This window comes from Hippichthys cyanospilos, chromosome 21 (genome assembly GCF_059441005.1).
Source record: "Hippichthys cyanospilos isolate Australia breed blue-spotted pipefish chromosome 21, RoL_Hcya_1.0, whole genome shotgun sequence".
In the NCBI taxonomy this organism is placed as follows: domain Eukaryota; kingdom Metazoa; phylum Chordata; class Actinopteri; order Syngnathiformes; family Syngnathidae; genus Hippichthys; species Hippichthys cyanospilos.
In genome coordinates this window covers 6,443,861-6,471,725 of record NC_142389.1, presented here as the reverse complement: position 1 = coordinate 6,471,725, position 27,865 = coordinate 6,443,861, and the positions used below count along the sequence as shown (strand labels likewise).

At 41.8% G+C, this 27,865-nt stretch overlaps 2 protein-coding genes across 4 annotated transcripts in view; both read left to right on the top strand.

Moving 5' to 3' along the window:
- cica (capicua transcriptional repressor a) overlaps positions 1-18,386 on the top strand; it is a 38,281-nt gene extending 19,895 nt beyond the window's left edge. For 2 of the 3 annotated variants that reach the window (XM_088404407.1, XM_088404408.1), the window contains exons 4-22: positions 426-548; positions 631-781; positions 3,388-3,490; positions 3,573-3,755; positions 4,196-4,322; positions 5,094-5,269; positions 6,070-6,208; positions 6,356-6,438; positions 7,470-8,043; positions 8,305-8,438; positions 8,630-8,766; positions 9,082-9,307; positions 10,397-10,592; positions 10,667-10,800; positions 11,726-11,868; positions 11,941-12,092; positions 13,069-13,203; positions 13,276-13,401; positions 14,650-18,386. In XM_088404407.1, coding sequence (XP_088260533.1) covers positions 426-548; positions 631-781; positions 3,388-3,490; positions 3,573-3,755; positions 4,196-4,322; positions 5,094-5,269; positions 6,070-6,208; positions 6,356-6,438; positions 7,470-8,043; positions 8,305-8,438; positions 8,630-8,766; positions 9,082-9,307; positions 10,397-10,592; positions 10,667-10,800; positions 11,726-11,868; positions 11,941-12,092; positions 13,069-13,203; positions 13,276-13,401; positions 14,650-14,933 — 3,326 coding nt within the window. In that variant the 3' untranslated portion in view covers positions 14,934-18,386. The remainder of the gene's footprint in view (positions 1-425; positions 549-630; positions 782-3,387; positions 3,491-3,572; positions 3,756-4,195; positions 4,323-5,093; positions 5,270-6,069; positions 6,209-6,355; positions 6,439-7,469; positions 8,044-8,304; positions 8,439-8,629; positions 8,767-9,081; positions 9,308-10,396; positions 10,593-10,666; positions 10,801-11,725; positions 11,869-11,940; positions 12,093-13,068; positions 13,204-13,275; positions 13,402-14,649) is intronic. The other variant, XM_088404409.1, reaches the window with a different exon arrangement.
- Positions 18,387-19,100: 714 nt separating this feature from the next.
- On the top strand, positions 19,101-27,505 carry LOC148406374 (glycogen synthase kinase-3 beta-like). The gene is made up of 10 exons (XM_088404410.1): positions 19,101-19,455; positions 21,091-21,176; positions 21,241-21,342; positions 21,405-21,488; positions 21,555-21,665; positions 21,727-21,857; positions 22,377-22,677; positions 22,735-22,921; positions 23,847-23,924; positions 24,961-27,505. The coding sequence occupies exons 1-10, from the start codon at positions 19,281-19,283 to the stop codon at positions 25,020-25,022; spliced, it is 1,317 nt and encodes a 438-aa protein (XP_088260536.1). The 5' UTR covers positions 19,101-19,280; the 3' UTR covers positions 25,023-27,505.
- Positions 27,506-27,865: the final 360 nt, after the last annotated feature.

Here is a 27,865-nt window from a genome sequence, read left to right as displayed (position 1 = left end):
TAATTTAAAAAAAAGCTGCACTTTTTTTCTTTTACAAGGATAAAATCATTCAAACTAAATCTTTAAAAAAAAAAAAAAAAATTCCAAAACTTTGCTTTTGAGACTGAATTTACAGTACATATTTTTTTATGGACAAAATCCATAAATTATTTTCTTTGTGGCATGTTTAAATCACTTTACATGAAGATTTTAGTAGAATTATTTAATAAGAAAAACATTCAAGTTGGTTTATGAGGTAATTCAGATTTTGTTTGGAGATGGTTGTAATATTTAAAGAGGAAATTGATGTTTTTTGTTTATTTCATTTACAATCCGTGCAAATAATTTATCCTTTATCTGTCCTTCGGACTGAAAATGAAAATGACCGCTCCCCTTTGTGCGCGTGTTTTTCTTTGTGTTTCTGCCCTTGTCCGAACGTTGGCCAGTGTGGACGAACGTGGAGCCTCGCTCTGTGCCAGTCTTCCCCTGGCATTCGCTCGTCCCTTTCCTGGAGCCCAGCCAATCGGGGGCGGCCGTCGACGGCCAGCCGCTCGTCAATCAAAGCCAAGGTAGAAAAAAAGAAACGGGAAAAAAATCATTCGCCAGAGGTGGTCATTTCTGCAAATAATTTGTATTCTTGTGACGTTCCAGAACCCCGTTGCGGCGTGGCCCTGGTGGGCGACGGGCGACCCCCCGAACTAGAGAGGGCGTCGCCGTCGCGTCCGCCACTGGCCAATAACAACAACGCCCCGGCGGAGAGGGGCGGGGCCGACAGCGAGACGGAGAGCGACACGGACGACCCGTGAGTACAAGATTTCAACTTAAAAATATCGCAAAACACCTTGTTTAGAATGTAAAAAATCTTTTGTTTAATATTTTGAGATTTATTGTTGAGTTGTTTTATGCTTTTTTTTCTTTTACTGTCGATACCAATTTTTAGAAGTCCATTAACTGGTATTTGGAGCCAATATTTTTTTCAGTATACAGTCATCCCTCATTTTTCACGGTTAATGGACACCAAAAATCCCCTGCAAAAAGTTAAAAACCGCAAAGTAGAAATCCCACCCACACCCCAAAAAGTCCAATTCCTAAACAATCTATATTGTTTTTAAAAAGTATGTTTTGGGAAGATTTTTTTTTTTTTTTTTTTTTTTTTTTTGCGTAACGTTGTTTTTATCACTACATTTAAATAGAATTTAGACAATATGCGTTTTTGTCATAAAATTCTAACAAAAACGTTGAGGGAGTTCCCATGGTCAACAAGCATGTCTGAACTAGTAAAAAAATATATATATACATATATAATTCCCTCTAGTGAACAAAATCTTAAGTAGATTTTTATTTATTATATTATTTAATGTATATATAATATAAATACTTAATTATATATATATATTGATCTATTGATTGATTGATTGATTTGCTATTATTGGCAGTTGCCAATATTTGTCAAAATGTTAAAAATCGGCACCCATAATCGGTTCAAATGATAATCACTCTATTCCTAATTGTTGCATTACAACAATAAAAAAAGAATGTTAAAAAAAAAAACCTCACCCAAATTATTGTTTATTTGTTGAGAAAACGTCGGATCTTAAAAAAAGGGACTGTATTTATACATTTGTCCATATTTTTTAAATCAGAAACGACAAGGAGTATAAAATAGTGTTATGTGGTTGTGAATTGGCACTTTGATTTATGTGTGCACTCTGTGGAAGCGCCACTTGTTCTTCCTCTCAAGGATGCTCCTCTTACACACACACACACACACGTTGTGAAATCTGCCTCCTCTGAGAGTGTGACTAAAATGGCGCGTAGTCGTCCTAGTGTGTGTGTGTGTGTGTGTGTGTGTTCATGAGACACACACGCACACTCTATTGGCTGGCTGCGCTCTCCATCGCGTCTGATTCTGTTTTTGAGCTTTCACGCTGACTCAGACAGGCTGTCTGGTTTGTAGCGTGCGCTTTTTTTATTTTTTGTCAAAGAAATGTCTGAGGGTCGGCGCGCTCACAAAAGGCGGCCGCCGTCGCCGACTAAACGGAGCGCTTCGTCCTCCTCCGCCCCCGTCGTCTGACTTTGGACGCACTACAAAGTCAACACGATTGTCTAACCCGAGCGTTTTTAGCGTGCGCTCGCACCGGGCGGCTCAGGTGTCGTTCGCGTGTTGACTCAGTCGCCGGCGCTGAGGCGTCGCCATGGAAACAGACGTTACGTCATCCACCACTTCGTTAGTTACGCGAGCTAATGAGGGCAGCTGTGTCCGAAATGAGTTTTGACTGACAGATTACAATGGTGCTTCTCAATTTCTTTTTTCAATCATTTACCCCCTGCGAAACATTTTTTCAATGTAAAAAGCATTTTTTAATGTAATAAATAAATATTTTTAGAGTTTTGAATTAGATGACTAAAGAAATAAAAACAAAATGTTTTGCAAAGGAGTCTCTACAACAGTTTAGCAGTAAGTTGATTCATGTTCCAAGTAATTTGTTCTCCATTTGAAAAGAAAAATGTGCTGGTCCTGTCACAGCATGAAAAGCATTCAATTACCGTATGTTCTTCACTATAAGGAACACCTAAAAGCCTTCAATTTTCTCTTCAAATGTTACTTTTAATTGCTACCTTTATAAATGACTGCTTTATTCGTTTTACATCCACTAGCGTTGAATTTCATTCTGATTTGCTTTAAATACCCAGTCAAAGTCATTTCTGCTACAACATCAACTCATTCAATCCCAAATATGTATTTTAGGGTATTTTTTACAAAATATCTTGCCTAATGGTTTTCCAAAATAAAGACATATTTTGATTTATTTTTTATATATATTTGTTATTTATTTGTGTGTGTGTGTATATATATATATATATATATATATATATATATATATATATATATATATATATATATATATATATATATATATATATATATATGTGTGTGTGTGTGTGTGTGTGTGTGTGTGTGTGTGTGTGTGTGTGTGTGTGGGTCTGCATATACATTTTTAAGAAAGTCACTATTTTATTTTTTACGTTCAATGCAAAAAATAGGAATAATTTATTCAGGTTACAAAATTACAATAGTATTTTTGCACCTGGCAACACTTGGGCACTGCACATTGCAAGAATGTATTTTGCACTACTTAATATTTTACACTATCATCCTCAAATGTTTATAGTTACTTTCCATTCCATCTACTTCAAAATATGTTCAGAATGTGAGTCTATTCTTTTAGTATTATCACCGCACGTATTGCCCTATTACTGTTTTTAAGAAGTAAGTCTGCTGGGGGAAGTGAACAGTATAAGAATGTCATTGTTTAGTCTTACTTATGCATATGATAATAAAACTCTTTTTTTCCCCCTTTATTTATTCTTTTTTAATAATGCAAATGCTTTTCCATCCCCTTGCAGCTTCTCCCCTGGCGTGGCTGCCAACGACGCTTCGCCCTCGCGCGGGCCCGCCAAGAGACGCACGCAGTCCCTCAGCGCCCTCCCCAAGGACGCAGACAGGAAGGTGGGTCGGTCGTTATGGTCTTTAACTCTTTGTGGAAGAAGAATTAGTTCAGAAGTCCATTAATTTTCATGGCGACCGGCAGAGGGAGAAGGACCACATCCGGCGGCCCATGAACGCCTTCATGATCTTCAGCAAGCGCCACCGGGCCCTGGTGCACCAGCGGCACCCCAACCAGGACAACCGAACGGTCAGCAAGATCTTGGGCGAGTGGTGGTACGCGCTGGGTCCCAACGAGAAGCAGCAGTACCACGACTTAGCCTTCCAGGTAGGCACGCGCGCCCGCTAAACGATTTAACCGCATTACATCACCCGGCTATTTTTAGCGCCGCTCGTACTTAAAACCTCACCTTTGCTTCGATGTGCATGTCGTAGGGTTGAGCAATACATCGTCATTTTAAAATCTGTTAAAATTAGGTAAAATTTTACAAAAGTGTCACAATGCACTTTTCGGTATGGTTTTTTTTCTGTCATTTACTCCTATTAGTTTTACTGCTAAAAATGTCAATATCAATGGACTATTCATTTAAGCAAGTTATTCTTAAGGTATTAATGTTAAGTTTATGTTTATTCGTTATATTTGTATGAACCTTTGCCAGTATTTTTTTTTTAATAATCACTATTCAAATTATTAAATGAGCTAGCGAACGTCACCTTGCTAATCGTAACTTTATAATTCTGACAAAATAAATGTTTTCTTCATGGCAGGTGAAGGAGGCCCACTTCCGAGCCCACCCGGACTGGAAGTGGTGCAACAAGGACCGCAGGAAGTCGCTGTCTGACGGTCGCGGGGGGCCCAAGGAGGCGCGGGAGAGGAGCATGTCCGAAACTATAGGTGAGAGCGGAATTGAGACGCTCATGAAACTAAAACCACTTCAATGTATTTGATTTATTATTAGATTGTTTTTCATTGCTTTACCCCAGGCTTTGCAATTATAAGAACTATACTCATAGGCATATATTCTTGATTCTCTTTATCCTAAGACAAAGATGACAATAATTGAATCGGCAACGACTCAATGAAATAATCGACTATTTTAGTAATCGAGTCATCATTCAGATTCATTGTTTAACTTCAAATGATCGCAATCTTCAAATTTCAGCCTCTAAAGTAACTAAAGATGATTACCTAAAGTAATGACTTACCAAATTATTTACCGCTAACTATCTAAAGTAATCCATTTGTATTAGTATGTAATTAACTAAGTAAATCATTATTTTTATTCTTTAGAATTTAATGTATGCATACTCAGAAAAGTGATGCATTTATATGATAATTAAATAATAATTAAATGTAAATTTTATTTAATTTAAATTTTTATATATTTTAGATTTAATTTTAATCATTTTTACTAGTATTATTATTGAATAAAACAACAATTAAAAATTTGTCTTTGGGATTGGATGAGTTAAAAAGTAGACACTGTGCAGTAGTTGTGTTCTAGCGGTGAAATTCTTCTTCATTTGCGTCTGCTTGCCAAATCGTGCAAACCAGAGGAAGCTGCAGTAATTTAATCACATGACACAAGCTTTTTACATTATTCACTGATAATAATAATAATAATAATAAATGAAACTTGTATAATCTTTGCCTGCTTCTCCTCAGACCCGGAGTGTCAGCCGGCGGATTGTCAGCCGGTGGAGGGCAAGCCGTCGAACTCGGCGTGGGCCTGCGGAGGCGAGCGCCAAGCGGGGGGGCCCTCGATCGGGCAGCACCCCCGTCCCCGAGCCTTTTCCCACAGTGCCGTGCACGGCCTAGAGCGCCGCGCCGACGGCGAGAAGGTGGGAGACACGCTCGCGTGTGTGATTATCTCCCCGCCGGAACAAAAGCGTGAATGCAGGCGATGTAAACAACACGAGTGTGTGTGTGTGTGTGTGTGTTCGTGTGCGCCCACAGCTGCCATGTGTCCTCGATGCCGCTAAAAGCGAGTCTTTGTGTGATCTTGAAACATCTTTGTGCTTTTCAATGCCTTTGAAGTGTGCTAGACAGCAAAACCGCGCGGGAGAGAGCCAAGCTCGTCTCGGAGGCAACGGGTTCACGCCGCTGCTGCTGCTGCTGCAGCGGGAGCCAGACATCCCAGAATGAATAAAAAATCGTTGAGCAAAACTAAAAAAGCTGATTAAAAACTTCAAAATGAGGCGTCTAATAATAAAATAATAATCCATTGCGCTCATTTGATGGCATCGATTAAACCAAAAATGAGCTGAAAAACTGATCATGCATATGAACTCATGGAATGCCATTGACGCCGATAGCTGTCCATGGCAGTGAATGAGTTAACCATACTAAAAATGATCATATTTTTTTAAAGAATTTGAGAATGTTTTTCCCGTTTTATCTCTCAACGAAAAAAGTAGCACATAAAGCATCCAAAATAGGAAGTAAATTAACATATTCAACTGATTTATATTCCCATATTTGCTCATCCTATATTATATATAATACAGTATTTGCTTGAAATATATTTTGCGCTTGGTAAAAAGAAAAATCTTTTGGAGAAATGCACCCCATGATATTGATATTTTTTTTATTTGGTCACACCTCTTGTCAAGAAATCAAACCTTTTTTGTTTTTTTGTCAGGAGGACGGGCCCGTATTTCTCCGTCACCGGCAGCTGCTTCCACTGTCCTCCCACCACCAGGGCGGCGGTAGCGAGGATGTCAACAGCGACGATGAACGAATGGTCATATGTGAGGAAGAGGGGGATGATGACGTCATGGGTGAGCGGTCCTCTATCCTCTTTAAAAATATGCAATCAAATTACGGCCATAAACATTCCTTAATCTTCTAACATATAACGGAAAACGCCGTTGATGCGCTACAAGAAATTAGCGCTGTTCCTTGATGTGTGCGGCTTCCGTCTGCAGAGGACTCGTGTCGCGAAGGCTCCATCGACCTCAAGTGTAAGGAGAGAGTGACGGACAGCGACGAAGACGAGCCCGACGGCCAGGTTAGCGCACCTTTCGCCGTCCAACTTCATTTGAAGAGCGCTTTTAAAACAGGTTTTATGTTCAGTAGGTTATTCAATTTGATTATTGTAAAAAGCCAGATTCTCCCCATACTAAAATGGTTGGACCCACTTTGTGTTCTACCTCTCGTTACCTGTCATGTTAATGATTTATTTTTGTGAACTATGATCCCAAAAGAGGACACTTTTAAGGGATACTTGGCTGCAAAGAAATGTCACCGGGGATAAATCACTGAAAAAAGGTTGAGAAATCACTAAATTGAATTAATTGAATTGAATGAATTCAGTTTTTAATATTTTTATTATTACCTAAAGTAATTTACCTTATTTACCTTGAGTAATCAGATTACTTTAAGACATAATTCATTTGGTGCTAGCCTCTTTTAGACCCTCCTTTAGCCAAACACTTGAATATAAATAAGTACCTGGGATTGAATGAGTTAATTTTTTTTATTTGTATTGTTATCTTTTGGCCTATTCACCGAGAATCTTAGCAGTCTTTAGGTGAAACCAGTCTTTGCTACGAAAACTTTTAAAAAATCCATACTTGTTTCAAAACCTACAGGTAAACAATTGAAAAAGGATACATTTTTCTGATCAAGATTTATCTTCTTTACAAATTAGTCAATGATTTCATCAATATTTTTCAGGCCATTATGCCAGTCCCCAACCTTTAGCGACATGTTCTGCTCAGAAAATTTTTACATTTTTATGTGAAGGTAATACGAGTTCATAAATAGGAAATGAAACTGTTTCAAAGCTTGTTTGGTATTGAGATAAACGAGGCAAATCCCAGAAGGGAGGGGATTTGTCATTTGCATTTTAGATTTGAATTTACATTTTATGTAAGAAAAGGCTGAAAAAAAGTTGAAAATCGTGAAATGCCGTCTTAATTTTAGCAGAGTATCGCCCACTTGATTATGCATTCCAACTTTATGCTGCAGAAAAAGTCATGTCAGAGATTCTATATTCAACTTCTTTTGATCTCCGTCTTTTCTTTCCCTGGCCCGCAGCCTGCCTTCCAGCCACAGGCTGGCTCCTCCTCCCAAGGCTCCCCCTCGCCCCCCTCCCCTCGCGACGACTATGAGAGGAAGAAGAAGACGGGCGTGGATGCGGCAGAGGAGGACAGCAAGGGAGGCTCAGTTATAGGAGACGGCGGAGGGATGGCCTCCTTGCCCACAGGGGGCAGTGTGGTGCATCCCGTGGAAGGCGCCGCCACCCTCGGCTCCCCTCTGCCAGACAAACAAGCCACCATTCTGATCGGAGGGAAGCCGCTGCCAATCACCGCAGGGGGTGGGTATCTATCCTCCGCCTCCCCCGGTCCCGCCGTGGTTTTCGGGGGATCCCTGCCGCCCGCCCAGCCTCTCAAACTCCTGCCCCACGCCCAGCCGCCCCCCCTAGCTATAATCAGACCCACCGCCACCGCTTCCCCCGTCCCCCCAGCTTCGGCTAGTGGTCCCAAGTACATCCTGCCGGCCCCCCACAGCCCCTCCCCGCCTGAGCTCACCTGCCAGCAAGTGGGCTCGGTGCCCACTGACGCCCACCCGGCAACCAATGGCACACTGCACTCTGCCGCGGGATTGACAGGTGAGATGCAGTTAGCCTTTCACAACACACACACACACACACACACACACACACACACACATATATATATATATATATATATATATATATATATATATATATATATATATATATATATATATATATATATATATATATATATATATATATATATATATATATATATATATGCCCCCACCGCTGTGCCAATGCCACCTGTTGCCTCAGTCGAACTTCCATTCATGTCTTCCCTTTTTTTTCTCTTTCTCTTTCGTTCATCAGTTCAAGCCCAGCTGCAAAGTAAGGTGCTGGTTCCCATGGCAACGGTCCAAGCCGGGTCTACGCCCCCACATGCGCCCATCTCCTTGGTGGCGCCGCCTCTTCCTGTGCAAAATGGCCCCGCCGCAGGAAACAAGGTGGGCGTCGGCATACGGATGGACCGCAACTGGATGTATGAATGTGAAAATGTTAAATGTTTATGTAAGAGTTGGGAAAGTACTAATATAAACGTATATGGATGTTTCCTGGCATATTGATGATAAAACTGTTGAGCATTTTCTTTTTCTTTTTTTTACCCTTGTCGTCCTTAACGCGTCATCCTCCACAGATCATACAGATTGCTCCCATGCCCGTGGTTCAGAGCAGCGCTCAGCACGGAAGCGGCTTCCCTGTTTCCATGGCAACCGTGATGGCTCCCGGCGCCGCGCCCCCGCAGACCCTACTCCTGACCACGCCGCCCACCAGGTCCACAATACCTGAGCGCCTTTAAATTGCTACTGTGGCGAACGTCAATTGCCAGTAGATGCCACAAGATAGCAGCAAAGATTTAGATTTTTTTCATCTTCGGCAGTTATCATATTATTATATAATTTTTTCTCTTTCAGACTAATTTGTATCCTGTAACAGTGTAGTTGTGTTCATCTTAAAAATTATACAATTTTAAGGGGATGTATATAATTTCTTATAGATAATCAGCTTATTTATAGTCACTGCCATGGGGGGGAAATTGCCTGTATCTTTTTTTTTTTTTGCATTAACACTCATGCATGTCGTATGCAGGATCACCTACGTTCAGTCGGGTCCCGGCCTCACCTCGTCGATTCCGCAGCAAGCCCAGGTGCCGCCGCCATCCCTGGCGAGCACTGCCTTTCTCCCATCTCCCCTGACCACATTAGGCTTCACCGCTATCGCGCCGGCCGGGCACCCGCTGCTGGCTCCGGCTCCCGCCCTCAGCGGCCACAACCACAACGCCAAGACCGCCGGCGCCGCCGCCGCTGCTCGGCAGGTACATGCAGGATGTCAAAATGTGTGCGAGTAGTATGTAAACTAGTCTAATTCTTAAGTCAATTTGCCATTTAAAATGCTTGCACAAAATTCAATGCATACCGTTTTCACGCTTTATAAGGTGCACGGGATTATAAGGCGCACATTCAATGAATGACGTATTTTAAAACTATTTTCTTATATAAGTCTCGCTGCATTCTAAGGCGCATAGAATAGAAGCTGCAGTAGTGGCTGGGGCTGCATAATGCATCCACTAGATGGAGCTGCGCTAAAGGGAATGTCAACAAAGCAATCAGAAAAGTCAGACTTTTCGGAAAAATACCTCTTGATTGCCGCGTTTTCCACACTATAAGGCGCACCTAAACGCCTCCATTTTTCTTAATAGCATACAGTGCGCCTTTTAATCCGGTGCGCCTTATACAGAGCATAAACCGTGAGTTTTCATTTTTGGTGGACGAAAAAATAAAATAACTTAACCGCCCTGTAAATTCTTCCATTTTTACCTCTGCATTTCAATGATGAATGTTTTTTTTTGTTTGTTTTTGTTTTGTTTTTTTTTTACAATTAATTTAAAAAAAAAATTAATTTTTATTAACTGTTTGGCATTTGATGTGCAATATATGCTCCAATTTTCAAGCAAAAGGCACCAAAAACACATTTTTGTAAAAGAAATTTTATAAAATAAATCCAGAAACTGTTTTTAAGTTGTCAAAACAATAAATTTTTTTTGTTAGAATTTGATTTAAAAAATTCAAGTTTAATATTTCATGGAATCATAATTAATTCAAGTGTTGGTTTGGTTTAATCTGCGCGCAGGTGCGCAGGTCAAAATGACATTTCGGCAACCACGCCCCTCCACGTGCAAACAGAACACAGCATTCATTTCAATGGGGGGGATATATTTTGAGATGCGAGAGTGGTCATGGAACCAAATTAAACTTGTAACTCAAGTCATGTATTACATTTAGTTTTTGACTATATGGGCTGAGTTTAAAAAAAAAAAAAAAGGCATTATTTTATGTGGAAGCATGATGTGCGGAACATTCTGGTTGAATTACATGTTGTTTATTTTCTTTGTCCATTTTCTCAGGTTCTGACCACCATCTATCCCGCCGGGCCCCCCGCCCCATTGGCGTCCAGCCTGGTCACCGTGGCGACCACACCGCCCGGCACGGACGCTCCAAACGCGGCCATTCCCTCTGCCGCCACTGAAACGGAGATGAAGAAAGAACTTCTAGAGCCGGAAGTGAAGGAGGACTGCGAGGAAGGCATGAAGGAGATCAGAGGTAAGTCTAAAACTACATTACCCATGATGCTCTCCCCGGTCGTCGCATTAAGGCTGGTGGACTGCCTTCGACAGAAAAACAAGATGGCGACATTGGCCACTTGATCAAGGAAGAAAGTATCAAACTGGAGGAGGACCAAGAGCACGAGGACATGATGAAGGAAAGCGAGGATGAGAAACGAGGAAAAGAGATGGAGAAAGACCAAGAGGTGCACAGCCTTTGCAATATCACTACTCCTGTCATACTACGTAGGTCAAATAGACCTAGTAGCGTTTCAATGTTTTAAATCAGTATGAAAAATATTATTATATGCAAGAAAAATAGCACTCTGCTGTATTGTACTTAACATGGCCACCAGGAGGCAGTATTATCCACAAGTAATACACAAAGATTTTCAAGTAAAAATAAAATTATTATATATTTTTGCATAAAAATTAAAAAGCACTCAAAGTAACTTAATAAATGTAAAAAATAAAGTTGTTTTATACGCTTCGAAAAATAGAAATAACACTCAACAGTATTGTACGTTAAATGGCCACAAAGGGGCAGTACAATTCAGACACACATAATACAATACAGTATTGTACTTTACATGGCCACTGGGAGGCAGCACACTCCAGACATGCATAATTCACAAAGATTTTCATAACTTGAGTCAAAACATTATTATTATTATTATTATTATTATTATTATTACATACACTATTTTCAAATTATAAATAAAATTAACACTGTAAGTAACTCTTGTAAAGTGCAATAACTTGTAAATTGCAGTAAAAGTAAGTCAGTTTTCACAGGATAAAGAATATGGCCAATTCGCCACTTAATTTATGCTTAACTTGAAAACACCAATAAATTGTTCCTCTCACAACATGAAAAATAGGCTCACTAATAAAAATCCATATCCGTATAATACTTCACAAAATAAAGACATGGAAACTTTTGCAAAGGAGTCACTATAAAACAATGTATCAATAATTTGTTTCATGTTCCAATTCATTTGCTCGTAATTTGAAAAGAATGACGTCTCGTCCCTGACAAGGCGTTTCAAAGCATTAAATGAAATTCGCTGATAGTTTTGAGATTGAGTGAAAAACGCAACGTCTAATTCCCTCATCCTTTTCCCTTCGCAGACTGGAACTCATTCTCCTCCGGCGCCATCTTCAGGTTTGGATCCGCCGCCGCCTCCGCCCGCCGACAAAGAGCCGACGGCGTCCTCCAAGAGGATCAAGTTCCGCCCCCCGCCGCTGAAAAAGACGCCCGATTCTCAGGACAAGTGAGCTCGGACCGAAGGGAGGGGTCCCCTAACGGAAGACGTTTTTCTCAGCGGCTGCGTTTCCCGTCGCAGGCCTTTGTCGGAGGCGTACTTCGAGGAGCGTTTTGCCGAGCTCCCCGAGTTCAACCCGGCGGAGGTGCTGCCTTCGCCCACCTTACAGAGTCTGGCCACGTCCCCTCGAGCCATCCTGGGCAGCTATCGAAAAAAGAGGCGCAACTCCACGGGTAATGGCGAAACTCCATTTTGTTCTTTGCTATTTTCTGCATTTGGCAGCCAGTGGGAATCGTCTAAATTCCAACTCCCAATCTTTTTCATTACTCCGCATTTTCCATGTCAACACTTGCAAATGAAAAGCAGACCTTTGTTTTCATGTTACATGTTCAAAATAACATTGTTTAGGACCAATGAAGACGAAATCAAACTTTGGCAGGATTCTCACTTCTGTGACTTTAAAGTCAGAATTCTAAAATAAAAGTGAGAATTCAAATTTTACTCTTAGAGTTCGAACTTTATTTTCAATATTCTGAGTTTAAGGTCTCAGAATTTGTACGGAATTCCAAATAAAGTGAGAATTCTGACTTTTTCTTAGTATTAGTTCTCAGAATTCAGACTTGAAATTTTAAATGCTCAGAATAAAGTCTGAAATCGGACTGAAGTCAAAACGTTGAGAAGAGTCAGAATTCTCAACATTAAGTCAGAAGTTAGTCACTTTTTGGAATCTGAATATGAAATTCGGCCATTTTCAGAAGTCAGAATGCTCACTCGTCAAAATTCTGTGGCAATTCTAATCCTTTAGTCGGAGAATAAAGTCAGAGTATTTTAATAAAGTCAGAACTTTGAGAATTCTCGTTATACAGTCAGAATTCGCATGTTACTGTGAGACTTCTGAAAATTACGTCTGAAATTTGACTTTAAAGAAATTCTGCAATTCTGAATCATAATTCTCGCATAAAAGAGCATAAAATCCTGTCAATCTTTGATTTTTTTCTTCTTCCTTGCGCATTTCTTGAAGAAACATCTTCAAAATTCTCAAAGTAATAAAATAATAGTTCCTGAATTTTTGGAGACATTTATCATGCAGCCTATCAATCTTCATTAACCATTGCTTGGATTTTAATTGAATGACTAAGGTCTTCCTCATTGCGTTCTTCCCATTGTTCTCCTCACGTTCCTCCGCTTGACTTTCATGGGTCCGTGAAGAACTGGAGCCGGCCACCGACGACCCGAGCTCGCCCAGGAGGAAGACCCGCCGCCTGTCCAGCTGCAGTTCGGAGCCCAACACTCCGAAAAGCGCCGCCAAGTGCGAGGGCGACATTTTCACCTTTGACAGAGCAGGTGAGGCCTCCACGGCCAGCGACGGCCGATCGCAGCTCAGAGCTCATCCGTTCGGCGCCCCCGCCACGGCAGGGATGGAGGGAGAGGATCTCCTCGGAGACCTCGACCGGGTGCCCTTCTCGTCTCTTCGGAGAACTCTGGACCAGCGGCGGGCGCTGGTCATGCAGCTCTTTCAGGAGCACGGCTTCTTCCCGTCAGGTGAGCAAGTTAGGAGGTGAGCGACGCAAATTTTTTTCCGCTGGTCCCACAGTCGACAGAGCCCCGCCCACTTTCCGTCGTCATCGGTCAGTCATTTTTTCAATCCAGCCCAAATTGTAATCGTCAGTCCATCTGTGTATTTTTGCACGACCTTCCACCACCACTAGAGGGCAAAATCGGACTGATTTTTTTTTATTCTGAAAGTGAGAGCTACTTCATTGGTATTATTAATACCGAATAACAGTATAACAAAATAAGTGTTTTATCACTTGTAAGATACTGGAATCCCCCAAATATAACACAGATTTTTTTTCCCCCCCAAAAAAATGAAGGCCAAAAGTTTGGGTGCGTCGTATAAACGATAACTTAAAGATTTGATTTCACTGACTGCTCACAAAGTGGCAAATCTGAAATACACCTAATTGCAACAAATATATAACTTACAGATATAAATACAAGAAAATATGAAGAATTTAAAAAGGTGAGATTTCTTCAGTTTTGCTATAATTTTTACTTTGTGGCTAAACTGTTGCTGTGTCCTATACACATTGCAAATAGCAGAATTTGAATCCAAAATTAAGGGTGTGTCCCAGGGCTGCACAATTAATCGAATTTTAGTCGAAACCCGATTCCTAATATAGACCCAATATTGAAATAAATTCGTTTTGAAATGACAGAAAATGACATTTTGCCTGCTAATTGATTAAAGTTTGCTTAAAAGTAAATAATGTGCTTGTGGTTCAAAGTAGGCCTCATTTTTTTCATCGGTTTGCACTCGGCAAGTAAGCTAGCTGCGTTGCCCTGTGTGTCAGGTTTTTGCCATGTCTTGGGTGAATTTGTTTGAATTATCATTTCCTCTAATTATTTATTTCAGTTTATGATTATTATTTGTAAATGTCAATCCTTGAAGCCCTGTTTATATAGCGCTTGTTTAAAACAATGGGCAATCAATAGACACGTTTGACCAAGCATGATGAAACAAATCATGAGTTCAATATTCACCAAAATAATCGTGATTGTTATTTTGGCCATAATCGTGCAGCCCGAATGCATCCTGGAACAGGCCCGCGGGATACGGTATCACTCGTGCTTGCAGAGTTGATGCAAGAAGCTGCCTGGATCGCATTCAATTGAAATCAAATAGAGCTGTATTTTTAATATTTTTGCTCAAGGTCATCACACCGTCAGAATCTGATTTAGGCTCATCCCTGGTGCTGACTTCTTCCTGCCTTGACGTTCTCCCCGCAGCTCAGGCCACGGCGGCCTTCCAGGCCCGCTACGCCGACACCTTCCCCACCAAGGTGTGCCTGCAGTTGAAGATCCGCGAAGTCCGGCAGAAGATCATGCAGGCCGCCGCGCCGGGCACCCTGGAGGCCGCCGGCTTCCCGGCCGAAGCCGGCAGCCCCGCCCACGGCCAAAACTCCTCGGCTCCCAACCCGGCACCGCGCCAAGACGCCGGAGGAGGAGGGGGAGCGGAGCAGCCCGAGGACAAAGGCCGCAAGACGGGGGAGCCCAAAAGCGAAGCTTTTTAAGAAGCCGGCGAGTTCGGATGCGGGCGCTTCTTATTCTTAATCTGACCTGGGTGGCAAAATCGTTGAAAGTGGTATTCAAACAAACAAAAAAGTACTTCTTCTACGCCCAGGTCTGCCCTCAGCACATTTGTACAGTAGTTTGTAGTCGGGACACAAGCTCTGTGGTACACACCAACACACACACACACACATTCACGTTTATAGCTTATATACAGTACATCTGTATATACATACATACATGTATATACGTATATACGTGTAATCTTCAGCGTGATGCTGACACATTTCGCAAATCAGACTGTTACTCTTGGATGGCAGCAGCCAGGAGCCGCCAGCCAGGACCACACACACACACACATATTCACATTTACATACAAGAAAGGCACTTTGTCGCTTGTCCTTGTGCAAATGCAGTTGAAGCTGTTGCCAGCCAGCCCTCAGTTGCCATTGACTTGACCTCGCGCTCCGTCCACTCCTCAGCACGGTGGCTCCGGACGCAAAAACCGCAACCCCGACGACCTCCACTGATAATTCCACGGCCCCTCAATGCTGCACACACACACACACAAACACACACACGTACACAAAAGTACACACACGGCACCTACGCATGCAGTTAGTGCCACCCCCACCCCCCTCGCCGTGACCAAGCCATGCCCACCAAACCCCCCCCCCCTCCCTGCACAGTTTAATAAGCGATTGTAAGGACGTTCCGTTGTGACCAACCTTTGCACCTTCCGTGGTGCGTCTGCGTTTGGACATGCAGGCACCCTAAAGAGATTTCGTTTGGCAGGAACTGGACGCTGGATTAAAGGACCCCCACCCCCTGAAAAAAAAGTTCATATGCAAAGCAACAAGATGTCAGGCTCCATGACGGAGAGAAGAAAAAAAAAACTGAACCACGCTCATCGTCGGATCCGACATTGCTTTCTCTGGTGATCGTGGAAATGAGCAGTTTTAACTGTGGCCTGTTTCATTATTTTTTTTTCTCTTGTGGCTTGCGTTTCTTCTCCAGCATAAAGTCAAGAAAATCACAACAAGAAAAATACTTTGGACTTAGAAGAATTGGGGGGTGAGGGGGGTGTTATCTATATCCCCAGACCCTCCTCCTCTTCCCTCCCCTGGTGGTGTCTCTTTGTAAAATGTTGAAATCAGGTGTTTGCACAATCCGTGCGGCCAGTCTCGCGTGAGAGCGCCGCAAGTCAAATCAGGAAAGTATTGTTTTTAGAAGTTGTTTTAGTAGAGCAGACAATAACCTTGTTCCACGTGTTATCAATCACCTTTGACCCCCTTACCCCCCCCCCCCCCCCCCCCCTCAAGTGTTGTTAGAAAGTGCCCTTAAGCACTGGTCCCGGGTCAAGCGCTATGTAGCTCAGGATGGTTCTGGTTAGGGTTCAGTTCAGGGAAAGCAGATCCCAGACCAGCCCTGGAGGGCAGTCTCCCCTCTTCCCTCTCTTCTCGACACTTTATCCTTTCCCATCAAATGGTGCAATAGGACTTTTTTTTTTCCTGGGAATTCTGGGAGGGCTGATTTTTTTTTTTTTTTTGTGGGGTGGGGGGGAGGCTCAGTGCCATAGAGAATGACAAGCAGTTCAGTCAAGTGAGTGAGCGGAATGTGATGCTGTAGCTTACCGAGACGTTTTAGGGCCACGCTCAAAAGATCGTGACGAAACGGAAAATACGACAATCTTACAAGGATAAATTAATCGTTTCGCGGCGACAATTTAAGGACAGATGGCAGTGCTGCGTGAAAATATGCAATACCACTAGCCCAGTGCTTATCAATTATTTTTACAAAGCCCCCCACCAAAAAAATGTGCCTAAAAAAAATATCTATAAAAATTTGAGATCACGTTGGGGTCACCCATTGTTTAAATTTGGCCTGTAAGTGCCTACCCTTGTCACCAAGCTAAATGAATATGTTTTTGTTTAATCTCCATTAAAAAGCTGTTTAATGCAGTACAATAAGTCATATATAAGTCATACAATATAATTGCAAAAACACGAGCTTCATCTTCTGAGGTTTTAAAATTAAAATTAATTTTAAATGACGATATTTATGTCCCTCTTCCAAGTGACAAACAGAAGAAAAAAGCAATATAAACCAACTTTCAATAAATGTGAACTACTTTAAACAGGCTTTATACATGTTACAGCTTAGTCTGAAACAGAAAAAATAAGAATCAAAGTGCCTGAAATAAAAAATACTTCAATCCTGATAACTACAAAAACATTTTGACCAACTGAACCATTTTGTACTGAAAAAAAAACACAATAAATAGTATCTGATCTGGACCATTAACACAGGACATATACAGTATGATATTTTAGCGGTCATATACATGACATTTTATTCGCAAAAAAATCTTCCTTTTTCTTCTGTTGTACAATTTATTTATTTATTTATTTATTTTAAAGCCCTTGTAAAATTATATATACATCATCATCGCGATGCCATTACTACGTTATCCTCGTAGTACATCGTTATTTTCTTTTGAGCATGGCCCTAATACTCCTTCGCTATGGTTTTAAAGAAAACCGAATGACGCCATTGTTGTTAAAGAGATTATAGCGTGTAACTTTACTAAAAGTTAAAAAAAAAAAAATAGCACTTTTTTGGCTCTTGGCTTCCTTTTGCTGAAGAGTTTGGAGGGGTAGTGATTGTTATTATGGGTATCGCTTTTATTTCTCAGTAAATTGTTGGATGTGTGAAAAAAAAATATATAAATATATATATATAGATATATTCACCAATTTTTCCATATATGTGCATTTTAGGTCTGTGTTTGGGTGTGCGTGTACGTTTTGGCACATGCAGGTAGTACGTAAAACATGACCAAGCACCCGTTTTGTCGTCACACAAAAACAGCATCGACAAGGACGATAGTATATTTTTCATGCTAGACAGTATTTTTATAGTCGCCACGACTATTTTGTCCGCCATGTTGACTGTTATCAGTTACGTTCAGGATACACAAATAAATAAATAAATAAATATAATATATATATATATATATATATATATATATATATATATATATATATATATATATATATATATATATATATATATATATATATATATATATATATATATATATATATATATATGTGTACACATTTTATTCAGGCTATCTGATACACGCAGGTAAAAGACGACTATCAAAACCCCCAAGGAAGTTGGGGAGTCAGGGCTGCCGTGTGCCCCATCTGCATGCATGTGCAATGGCATGCAAACACCCACATAGACGTATGTGTACACGCACACGTATGTATGCGTGTGTACGGTATGATTGTGCTTCGAAAATGAATTGTCCTTGCTTTGGAGAAGGAATTTGAGGATGAGTGAGGCGAGTGCGATCTCATAAAGCAGGCATGTTGACCATGTGCAATATTTCTAAATGATGACAGAAGAAAAAAAAAAAGACTAAATATTAAAGATCTAACACAAGGCTGGTGGTTGTTGATCTTCAATGTGTGCATTTGTTTATTATTATTCTTGATGATAATGAACATATTTATGAGGGGACATATGATGGAAATTTAGTCTACACGCACTCAATCAAACGTCAGTAAAAGTAGACACGGTTAATGTAAACTTTAAGTTGTCAATTTAAAAAAAAAAATAAACACCTAAAAGAATGTGGATATGTTTTATCTTGGTCTCATTTTGTCATAAAAAGCTGTCATTTGAACAAGAGTGTGTAGACATTTTGTGTCCACTGTTGAATTAAACTGACTTAAATAACAGGACTGGGCGAGCACAAAAAAATGGATTGACCGCTGTTTTCAAATGGTTCCGATTGCTTTCTATATTGTAAACTAATTAAAGGGTTGCTCCTTCCAAAATGTGGGAAAATAAGACTTAAATAGCACTGCATCGGCCCCAAGAAATACCAGCCCACCGGGCATCTATCCTGAATGACAGATGGCCAGTCCAGCCATTGCTGACGATTAACAGCACAGCACTAAGTTAACGCATCCATCTCAAGAGCGGTGTCACAATTCAACAATATATTACCATTCGTCAGATAGGTTTGTGGTAAAAGTGCAAAAAAAGAAAAAACTAAACAAACACTTTACCATGAACAATTTGTGATTTTCGGGCCACATTCCCGTTGAACTCCATTTCCCATGAAGCATTACGCGCACTCTGTTTCTGGGTGTCTAGCAACAGCTAACCAGCCCCGCCAGGCAGGCAGACAAGCAGCCGGCGGCAGCAGCGGAGATCCTCGGCGTGTCTTCCACATATTTGCTCGTCATCGGGATTTTCGCTTATCGTTGAAACAGTCGCTCGGCCGGAGGGGAAAGAGAGTGGGAAGACAACCGCAAGCCCTGCGCAAAGATATGAGCGGCAGCGGGCGGCCCAGGACCAGCTCGTTTGCTGAGCCGCCAGGAGTTCCAGGAGCCGCCGCCGCGCCCGCCGGATCAGCCGCTGCCGTGGGGAGTAGCACAGGAAAGTCCGGGGTCCCACAGGCCTCCGGCACTAGCTTGTCGGGATGCTCGAACCTCAAGCTCGCCAGTAAGAGTTCAAATCCAAAATTCAACATTTTGTTCTTTTTATGAGTATCTTGCATATTCCCTGCGCTGCCTTGAGTTTTTTTTATTTCACAATTTAGAGTCACAAGACAGTCGTCCCTGCTGGTTAGCATGCTAACGTTAGCCACTCGTCCCTACTGGTTAACATGCTAACGTTAGCCACTTGTTTGTACGTTACCAGTCTTACCGATGTGTTCGGCCAGACCATCGTTAAATTAAAAATCACCTCAAAATCGTCATGTTTGTATTTTTAAGCATGTTACCGATTAAAGATGGGTACAAATGTTTAAACTAGCATCGACATTTGGTTAATCGTTGTATCCAGGGAGGCTAAAGTCCCAAGCTAAGCGGTCATTGTTCTGCCTGCCGGTGACTCGCATCCTCGCCGGCCTCCCTGGTGGAAAGTTGCCCGCTCACAAGGTCACCTATGCGGGATCGGGTGGCTGCGGGAAGCCGCGTGTGGTCGTCAGCTCGAACGACATCTGGAGGACGCCAGTCATTGACGTGCAGGGGCGACTTGGCTGCTAGCCGCCTTGCTACAAGTGCCAAGATGTACCTAGAAATTTGATTAACATTTAAATGCCAATGCACATCTCAGTTTTACAATGAAAACGTTTTTCCCCCCCGATCGATGGATGTGCTCGCCAGGTGGTTTATTCAAAAATGAAGCCGGTTAGCATGATGAATTGCTTGCAGAACGATGTGACATTTTTTTGCATCCCGAGCATGAATAAACCTCATTTGGGTTTGCATCGGTCAAGTGACACTCGATCACCAAAAAAACGTTCCCCAACATTGTGCTTTTTCTTTTTTGCAAGACTGAAAGTGACCTGACATTCTTGGGATTATTTTTGATAAGCGTTCGATCCTAAACAAGAACCCCTCCCCATGCGAGCAAGCTAGTAATGCAGTGATCTCACGTGCGGGATGAGTGTTAAGAAAGCTAACCACACGTTCAGAAAAATGTTTGAAATGACATTGATTTCAATTCCAAAACGATGCTGAAGTTGGCAACACTGGCGTGCTCCTTTGTAATTCACTTTTGCGTTCCACCCTAAAAAAAAAAAAAACAGCAATTACGTATTCTCGCCTGTAGATGGCAATGTTCTCGACGTTTTTTCTAACTTTACCCTTAAAAAAATGTCTCCCACAACCCGGAAAATAAATCACCACAAAACACAATTGCTTTGGGGTTTTCAAACCTTTAAGAATTAAATGAATTGGATTTGAAATGCGCTGTATATCCATTTTAATGTCTCAGTTGTCTAAATTTGCAGCCCCCTCACTCATTGCCGTAAAAGTAAAATCTTGTTGAGTTTCTCATTTCCATTTAAAGCCCTCCTTTGAAAACCAGACACACTTTGAAACTTGAACCTGAATTTGAAACCCTAGTTTAAAAATGTTGTAAATGTATTACCGTAATTTAACTGTACTTTTCTGGTAACTAAGTTCACTTTATTTTACCATAAAAACAGCAGTTTTCTTCACAGTGTATTTTTGGATCATTCTCCTATTCAATAATCCACAATGTCGTCTCAAAAGTGAACTCTACAAATCGGAGCGATAATGAACTGGCCTTCTCTACCCTGGGAGTTCAAGAAAATTTTCCGTCTTCTAGGAGACAGCGGCAAGGTGACGACGGTGGTGGCCACGCCTGGTCAGGGCCCGGACCGCCCGCAGGAAGTCTCCTACACTGACATCAAGGTGAGCGTCTGCGGCGTGAGACACCCTCAAACGTGACCCTTGACCCTTTGCGCCCTCTCCGCAGGTGATCGGCAACGGCTCGTTCGGCGTGGTCTACCAGGCGCGCCTCATCGACAGCCAGGAGATGGTGGCCATCAAGAAGGTTCTCCAAGATAAAAGGTTTAAGGTAAGCGGTGAATTAATTGGCTGGCATCTATCGCCTGTGACTCATTTGTGGTGCTCTTGCAGAATCGTGAGCTTCAGATCATGAGGAAGCTGGACCACTGTAACATCGTCAGACTGCGTTACTTCTTCTACTCCAGCGGAGAGAAGGTCGCCGCTTTTGCGCCTCTATGCTGATTTGAAGATGTGATCGTAACAGTCCTTATCTGACCCTAGAAGGATGAAGTGTACCTCAACTTGGTGCTGGACTTTGTTCCGGAGACGGTCTACAGGGTTGCCCGGCATTTCAACAAGAACAAGAGCATCATTCCCATCATCTACGTCAAGGTGGGAATGAAGGAAAGATCTTGACTCGGAGTTGGCGTTACACCACGCCGGTCTCTTCCAGGTGTACATGTACCAGCTGTTTCGCAGTTTGGCTTACATCCACTCGCAGGGTGTGTGTCACCGGGACATCAAGCCACAGAACCTGCTGGTGGACCCCGAAACTGCCATCCTCAAACTGTGCGACTTTGGCAGGTGACTACACTCAAATGCAACTAGTTATTTTGATCTGAATAAGTTTCTTACATATAGAAAATATCAAGAAAAACTTGACATAAACAGCTCCGACTAGCGGGGTTTGATTCTTCCAATACCAGTCAAATACTCAACTCTTGAGTCGTCACCTATTCCAAGTACATAATACACAAAAATCTATGCACATTTCTAGCTTATAAAAATGAAAAGATTTTCAATATCTTAAACCCGAACTTTTCACTCTAATTCCGATCATCTGACGATGTGATCGTCTGTTAGTTTTGATGAATACTTTGAGTGGCAATGATGTTAAAGGGCATCGACGGGAACCTCAGTGACTAGTGCGTGGGGAGGGGCCGTGCAAAAAATGGTTTTGGCAGCTCTGGTTTCATCATTAAGCTAGGAAAAGGACAGTCAAAATGCTTGAACTCGGCTGGCAAGTCATCTATTTTTTTGTTTTTCAAAATGGCAGCCATTGAACACGTTAACGAGCGTCTTGTGGCGTCTGGCTCCCCTCAGCGCCAAGCAGCTGGTGCGCGGCGAGCCCAACGTGTCGTACATCTGCTCGCGCTACTACCGGGCGCCCGAGCTGATCTTCGGCGCCACCGACTACACGGCCAACATCGACATCTGGTCGGCGGGCTGCGTCCTGGCCGAGCTGCTCCTGGGCCAGCCCATCTTCCCCGGCGACAGCGGCGTGGACCAGCTGGTGGAGATCATCAAGGTGCTGGGCACCCCTACCAGGGAGCAGATCCGCGAGATGAACCCCAACTACACAGAGTTCAAGTTCCCGCAGATCAAAGCGCACCCCTGGACCAAGGTAAAGCCGAGCGACTGCTGAAAGGCGGCGGCGCTGAGGCGCTTTTGCCCCCCGCAGGTGTTCAAACCGCGCACGCCGCCGGAGGCCATCGCGCTGTGCTCCCGCCTCCTGGAGTACACGCCGGCCTCGCGCCTCTCGCCGCTGGAGGCCTGCTCGCACGCCTTCTTCGACGAGCTGCGGCAGCCCAACACGCGGCTGCCCAGCGGACGCGACCTGCCCATGCTCTTCAACTTCAGCACTACAGGTACCCACAATGCAACAGATTTTCACCCTTCTTTTCAAGCCGCGGTTAGAGGCGCAACCATTCATCAACAACTACCGTAATTCCCCGAATGTAAGACGCACCTGTGGAGAGGACGCCCCCTCAATCAAATTCTTGATTGGCGACAATGTAAAAACAAAAGCAAAACGAAATAAATTTAACTTTGCGCGACGATTTTTTTATGCCAAATTTCTCAGATCCAGATAAAAGTTGGAACCAATACGTAAGAACAAAATGTTAAAATAAAATTAATAAAAGGATAAAAATGATTTTTTTTTATTTAATTCATCAGACAACTAATAGACAAGTTAATTGATTATTCAAATAATCATTAGCTGCCACCCAAACAATAATGATGCAATAATAGTAATATTTAGTCATATTTTTGACTTGAGGGGTGAGGCTCCGTAAAAGGTGGATTATTTTTCTCAAAAATGCCAAAGCTATAAATTACGTCGCTAATTTAAGTTAGGTCACACTTTAAAAAAATTGACATAAATATTTCAAAAAGTTGATGTGCGTGAAAAACAATAAAGTCAGCTTTTAAATCAGCGTAAAAAGTACATGATCATTGATCAAGCCATATCAAATTAAAACCAGTCTACTCCATTAATTCCCAACCATAATTTGGGAAGTGTATGTGAAGATGTACGTAAAGCGAGCCGCTTCCGTAAACAATCCAGAAATTAAAATAGCCATAGTAGCTATGTTCTTTTTAAAAGATCGATGAACAGGAGGTGGCTACTGTGATTCCGTTCGATGACGTCATCATTTTGAATCCCTTTGCTATTTATCACAAGGCAAAACGAGATTCTTTCTTAGGGAGCCTTACCCCAGCATTTAGTTTCACGACAAAGAATTTGTGTGCCTTCTAATAATATTTTTACTGCATACTTCATGTCTCCAGAGTTGTCTATCCAGCCTCAGCTTAACTCCACGCTCGTCCCCCCGCACGCTCGCGCTCACACGGCTGCTTCCTCTCACGGTAAGAAGTGTTCATTTCGGGAAGGAAATATTTGCATAGCCGATAACCGGGCAGACTTTTTACCGTGGTGTTTCAATAACTGCTAATACCGCTACACAACGAGTGCTTTTCTTTTTTGTTTAATCGAGCAATGCCAGCGTTTAAACCGAGCAGAATGTGATTGGCTGCTTGCGAAGTCGGCTCAACGAAAAGTTTTTGTTTTTTTTCATTTAAGGGGGCCAAAATACGTACGTATAAAGTACGTTGGACACATTGCGGAATGACATACTTATTAAATATGGGGTTTAATGGTATCGATTTTTCTAACCTCGAAGTAAAACGGCTCCTTTTCCCTGACCGTTGCGCGCCATCTTGCAGCTCAAGAAAATGAGATCGCGGCTGATTAAGACTACTCCAACAGCATGAATGACGGTGCCTAAAATAGGCGTTTTTACGACATTAAAATGCCAAGCGGCATAGCTCCACCAATCAAAATCAAGTGATTACACTTAGCACGCCCTTCGTGCCCGTTTTGATCTCTTAGACGCTTCGCAAAACGCAAATTTATGATCATGCTGACCAAACAAACTTGTTTTCTCTTTGATATTAAGTTAGTTGGTTATTCTGAAAATATATCAGGTGTCAAACTCCAGTCCTCGAGGGCCGGTGTTTGACATTTTTCCGGATGCTTTCTCTCAAACACACCTGATTCAAACCTTTAGGATAGAGCTTGCTGATGAATCGGTTGTTTTGTGGAGAGAAACTTGCAGGATGCCAGCCCTCCACTTTAGTTTCATTCCCGTGTTTTAGAAGACTGCTTGAAAATCTACCAGGCCTCGCAGTGGACGTTCATCAAAGTGTGGACCAGTAGCTGGCTAAAATCAAATATTTAAACTAAAATATAACGACATCGCTATGCATTATGGTTGACTAACGGAGACAAACGCAGATTAAGAAACGTTTTTGTTGACAAAGACGAGATAAAAATGGAATTTTTGTTGAAATTCTGCCTCCCCGGTTTCTTATTCATGCAAAAGGTGTTTTGTGTTCGCTTTAGATGGCACTGGACCGGACGCCTCCCAACTGGGATCAGTACCAGGAACTCTCAACAGCATCTGAAGCGGCCAATCGCCTGCCCGCCTGCCCGCCTGCCTCCCTTCACGGCCAGTCCCCCCCCCCCCCCCCCCCCATTCCCCCTTTCTCGCTCGTCTCTCACACACACACGCGCGTATACAAAACATGTAACTGCTCACGTCGGCGCTGCTCGCTCTCCTGGTAGATGATGTTTTTTTTTTGTTTGTTTGTTTTTTTTCTATTGTACAGTCCACACATCCAACACACGCATCACACACACAGCGCTGTCTGCTATGTGAAGGTTCATTAGTGGGGGCTGGTCCTCTGTAATATAACCTTTTTTTTTTTTAATTATTATTTTTTAGATGAACACTTTTTCCCTTTCCTTTTATTCTTCACAAATGTCTTTATTTATTTGAACACATCTCACACATTTTCCTGAATTACTTTTTTTTTTAGTTGAATCACGTGCGTAACGAGCCACAGAATGTTCTCATCAGGACAATCTCCCAACTTCTTCCAGACTTATTTTTTCCTCATTTTAAATTATGATTCTTGTCCATATTTGTATGTTCCTTTTGCTTCCGTCCTTTCTGGGTTTTGTTTTTGTTTTTTTTTTCACAAAACTCCTTTTTAGAGAATTTTATTGAGCATTGTTGTGTTTTTAAAACTTTTTTTTTTTTCCCCCCCAAGCCCATTTTCCTGTGATGTACCGACACGCATTTTACGCTAGTTTATGTACAAATCATGTAGCGAGAGAACAGTGATTAGCAAATAAAGCTTCATGAGGCACCTGTGATTTGTTTGACTGCTGTGGAAGTTTAGCATAAGCCTTTATGTTTAAATCAAGCGCATCACCTAATGAAGGTAAAAAAAAATGTCACAAGTGCTTCACGAAGCTTCATTTTGCCATCACGAGCGTACCACTAATACCTATGAGGAAAAACTAGTACTTGATGTTTTAGAGATTCAATTTGGCAGAACGCTGACAGGATCCTCACTTTTCTTCAAATACTGACTTTTCTTCCCAGAATTCTGACTTAAAACCGAGAATTCTGCCTTTGCTATCAAAATTCTTACTTTAAACTGAATTCTAAGTGTCAAACTTGACATAATGAGAATTCTCAATTTTAAGTCAGACTGAGAAAATAGCAGAGGAAATTTTAGTTTTCAATCAGAATTCTTAAAATTGTAAGTCTTTAAGATGTAATTCTGAGAATAAAGTTGGAATTCTGGCTTTGTAATTGATTACGCCGAGAATTAAGTCTGAATTTGGGCTTTATTAATTCTGAGAATTTAGTCAGAATTCCCAGTTTATAGTGACAGTTCAGAGGGGGGGAAAAAAAGTCAGAATTCTTACTCGAAGGCGGAATTCTGCCTTTGTCGTGATTATTCTTAGAATTAAGTCTCATATTGGGCTTTAATAATTGGTCAGACTTCTGAGAGTCAGAATTCCCACTTTATCGTGAGACTTTGGGAGTAGTCAGAAATCTTAAGTGAGAATTTTGACTCTTCTTCGAATTTTCATCCTGTCTTTTCCTTTCTTCACTGGCTCTAATTCTGTTTAAGCAGCTTTTGAAACGGTCAATAAATAAGAAAGCTTTATCCCAGAGCATTTAATGCGATTGGAATCGCCAGAACAACCCAGGCTAAACTTCGTGTCCGCTTTCCTAGCATCCAGGGCTTTGGCGTTATCTTGTGGAATTTTAGCGTGAGCGTAGAAAAAATGTCTGGTGGGTGGGAAATTTGTGGTCCTCATGTAGCAGCACGCCTTCCTCATCTTTTTATTTATTCTTTTTTCCTCCAGTGTAGGAGAGGCTCGCTTCTTCTGGCGTTTAAATGGAAGCGGGCACCGGAGGTACTTAAGATCACTTGAAATCCTCCCCCCGCTCTCATGGCATGTGTAAATATCTTTTTTTTTTTTTTTTTCGATCTCTGTCTACGTTTTTTTTTAATTAGATATTACAGAGCTGTTTATATCCGCTGCCATTCATTCTGCCCAAACGTTTGTGCTTGTTTATTCTGTAAATATTACCTTTATGTCGCCGTGTAAATATTGCAGAGGGAAAAGAAAGCTGGTCATGTTTGTCCCACCCCGGTTTTTTAGCGTTCTTTCTCTCTCTTTAGCAAGTAGCGTCCGCTTTTCCTTGAGGCAAATCTGTCCCACTTTCTTGCTGCGAGTGAATAAAACGTGCAGTATTTGCCGTGGGGGGGGGGGGGGTCCCATTTTGTCACTTGTAGTTACAATGTCCAAGTGTAAGGACAGGATGTAATGTAAGGATGAGCTCAGATGTGCTGCTAATTGTCATCAAGTGACATTTTGTGCTGCGACTGCAAACCAGAGCCTCGGTGTGTGTCTGTGTGTGTGTGTGTTTTTTTCATGTTTGATTGTTGTTGTTTTTTTTTCTGGGGTAACCCTTGATTTGCTCTGCACTGAGGAGAGAGAAAGAAAAGCCAAACCCGTTTGTCTCCGTTCAATGTGCGCGTGTATGTGAATTCATTTACTGTAATAAAGTGATGAAACTGTGCTTTGCTCAAATAGATTTTATTCCAAAGAAAAGGCAAGTCGTACATTTTTTGGCCCAAAAAAAAGCCTTACTATAGACTGTCATTTTTTTTGGGAGGGGGAATATAGACTGTGGGTTTTTTTTTAGCTCTAAAAAGCCTTACTGTAGACTGAAATTTTTTTGTTGGTAAAAAAGCCTTTCGTTTTTTGCGGAAATAAGCCTTACTATATACTGACATTTTTTTGTGAGAAAAAGCCTTACTGTAAACACATTTTTTTGTTGATAGATTTGTCATTTTTTTGCGGAAATAAGCCTTACTATATGCTGTTTTTTTTTTGTTTGCCTTAAAAATCTTGTTTTTTATCTATAAAAAACATACAA

What these genes read in the sequence shown, in the direction of transcription:
- LOC148406374 (XM_088404410.1), top strand. Translation starts at nt 19,281, where the DNA reads ATGAGCGGCAGCGGGCGGCCCAGGACCAGCTCGTTTGCTGAGCCGCCA. An exon ending in CTCGAACCTCAAGCTCGCCA is followed by an intron (nt 19,456 to 21,090) that starts GTAAGAGTTCAA and finishes TCCGTCTTCTAG; the next exon opens with GAGACAGCGGCAAGGTGACG. An exon ending in TCCAAGATAAAAGGTTTAAG is followed by an intron (nt 21,343 to 21,404) that starts GTAAGCGGTGAA and finishes GTGCTCTTGCAG; the next exon opens with AATCGTGAGCTTCAGATCAT.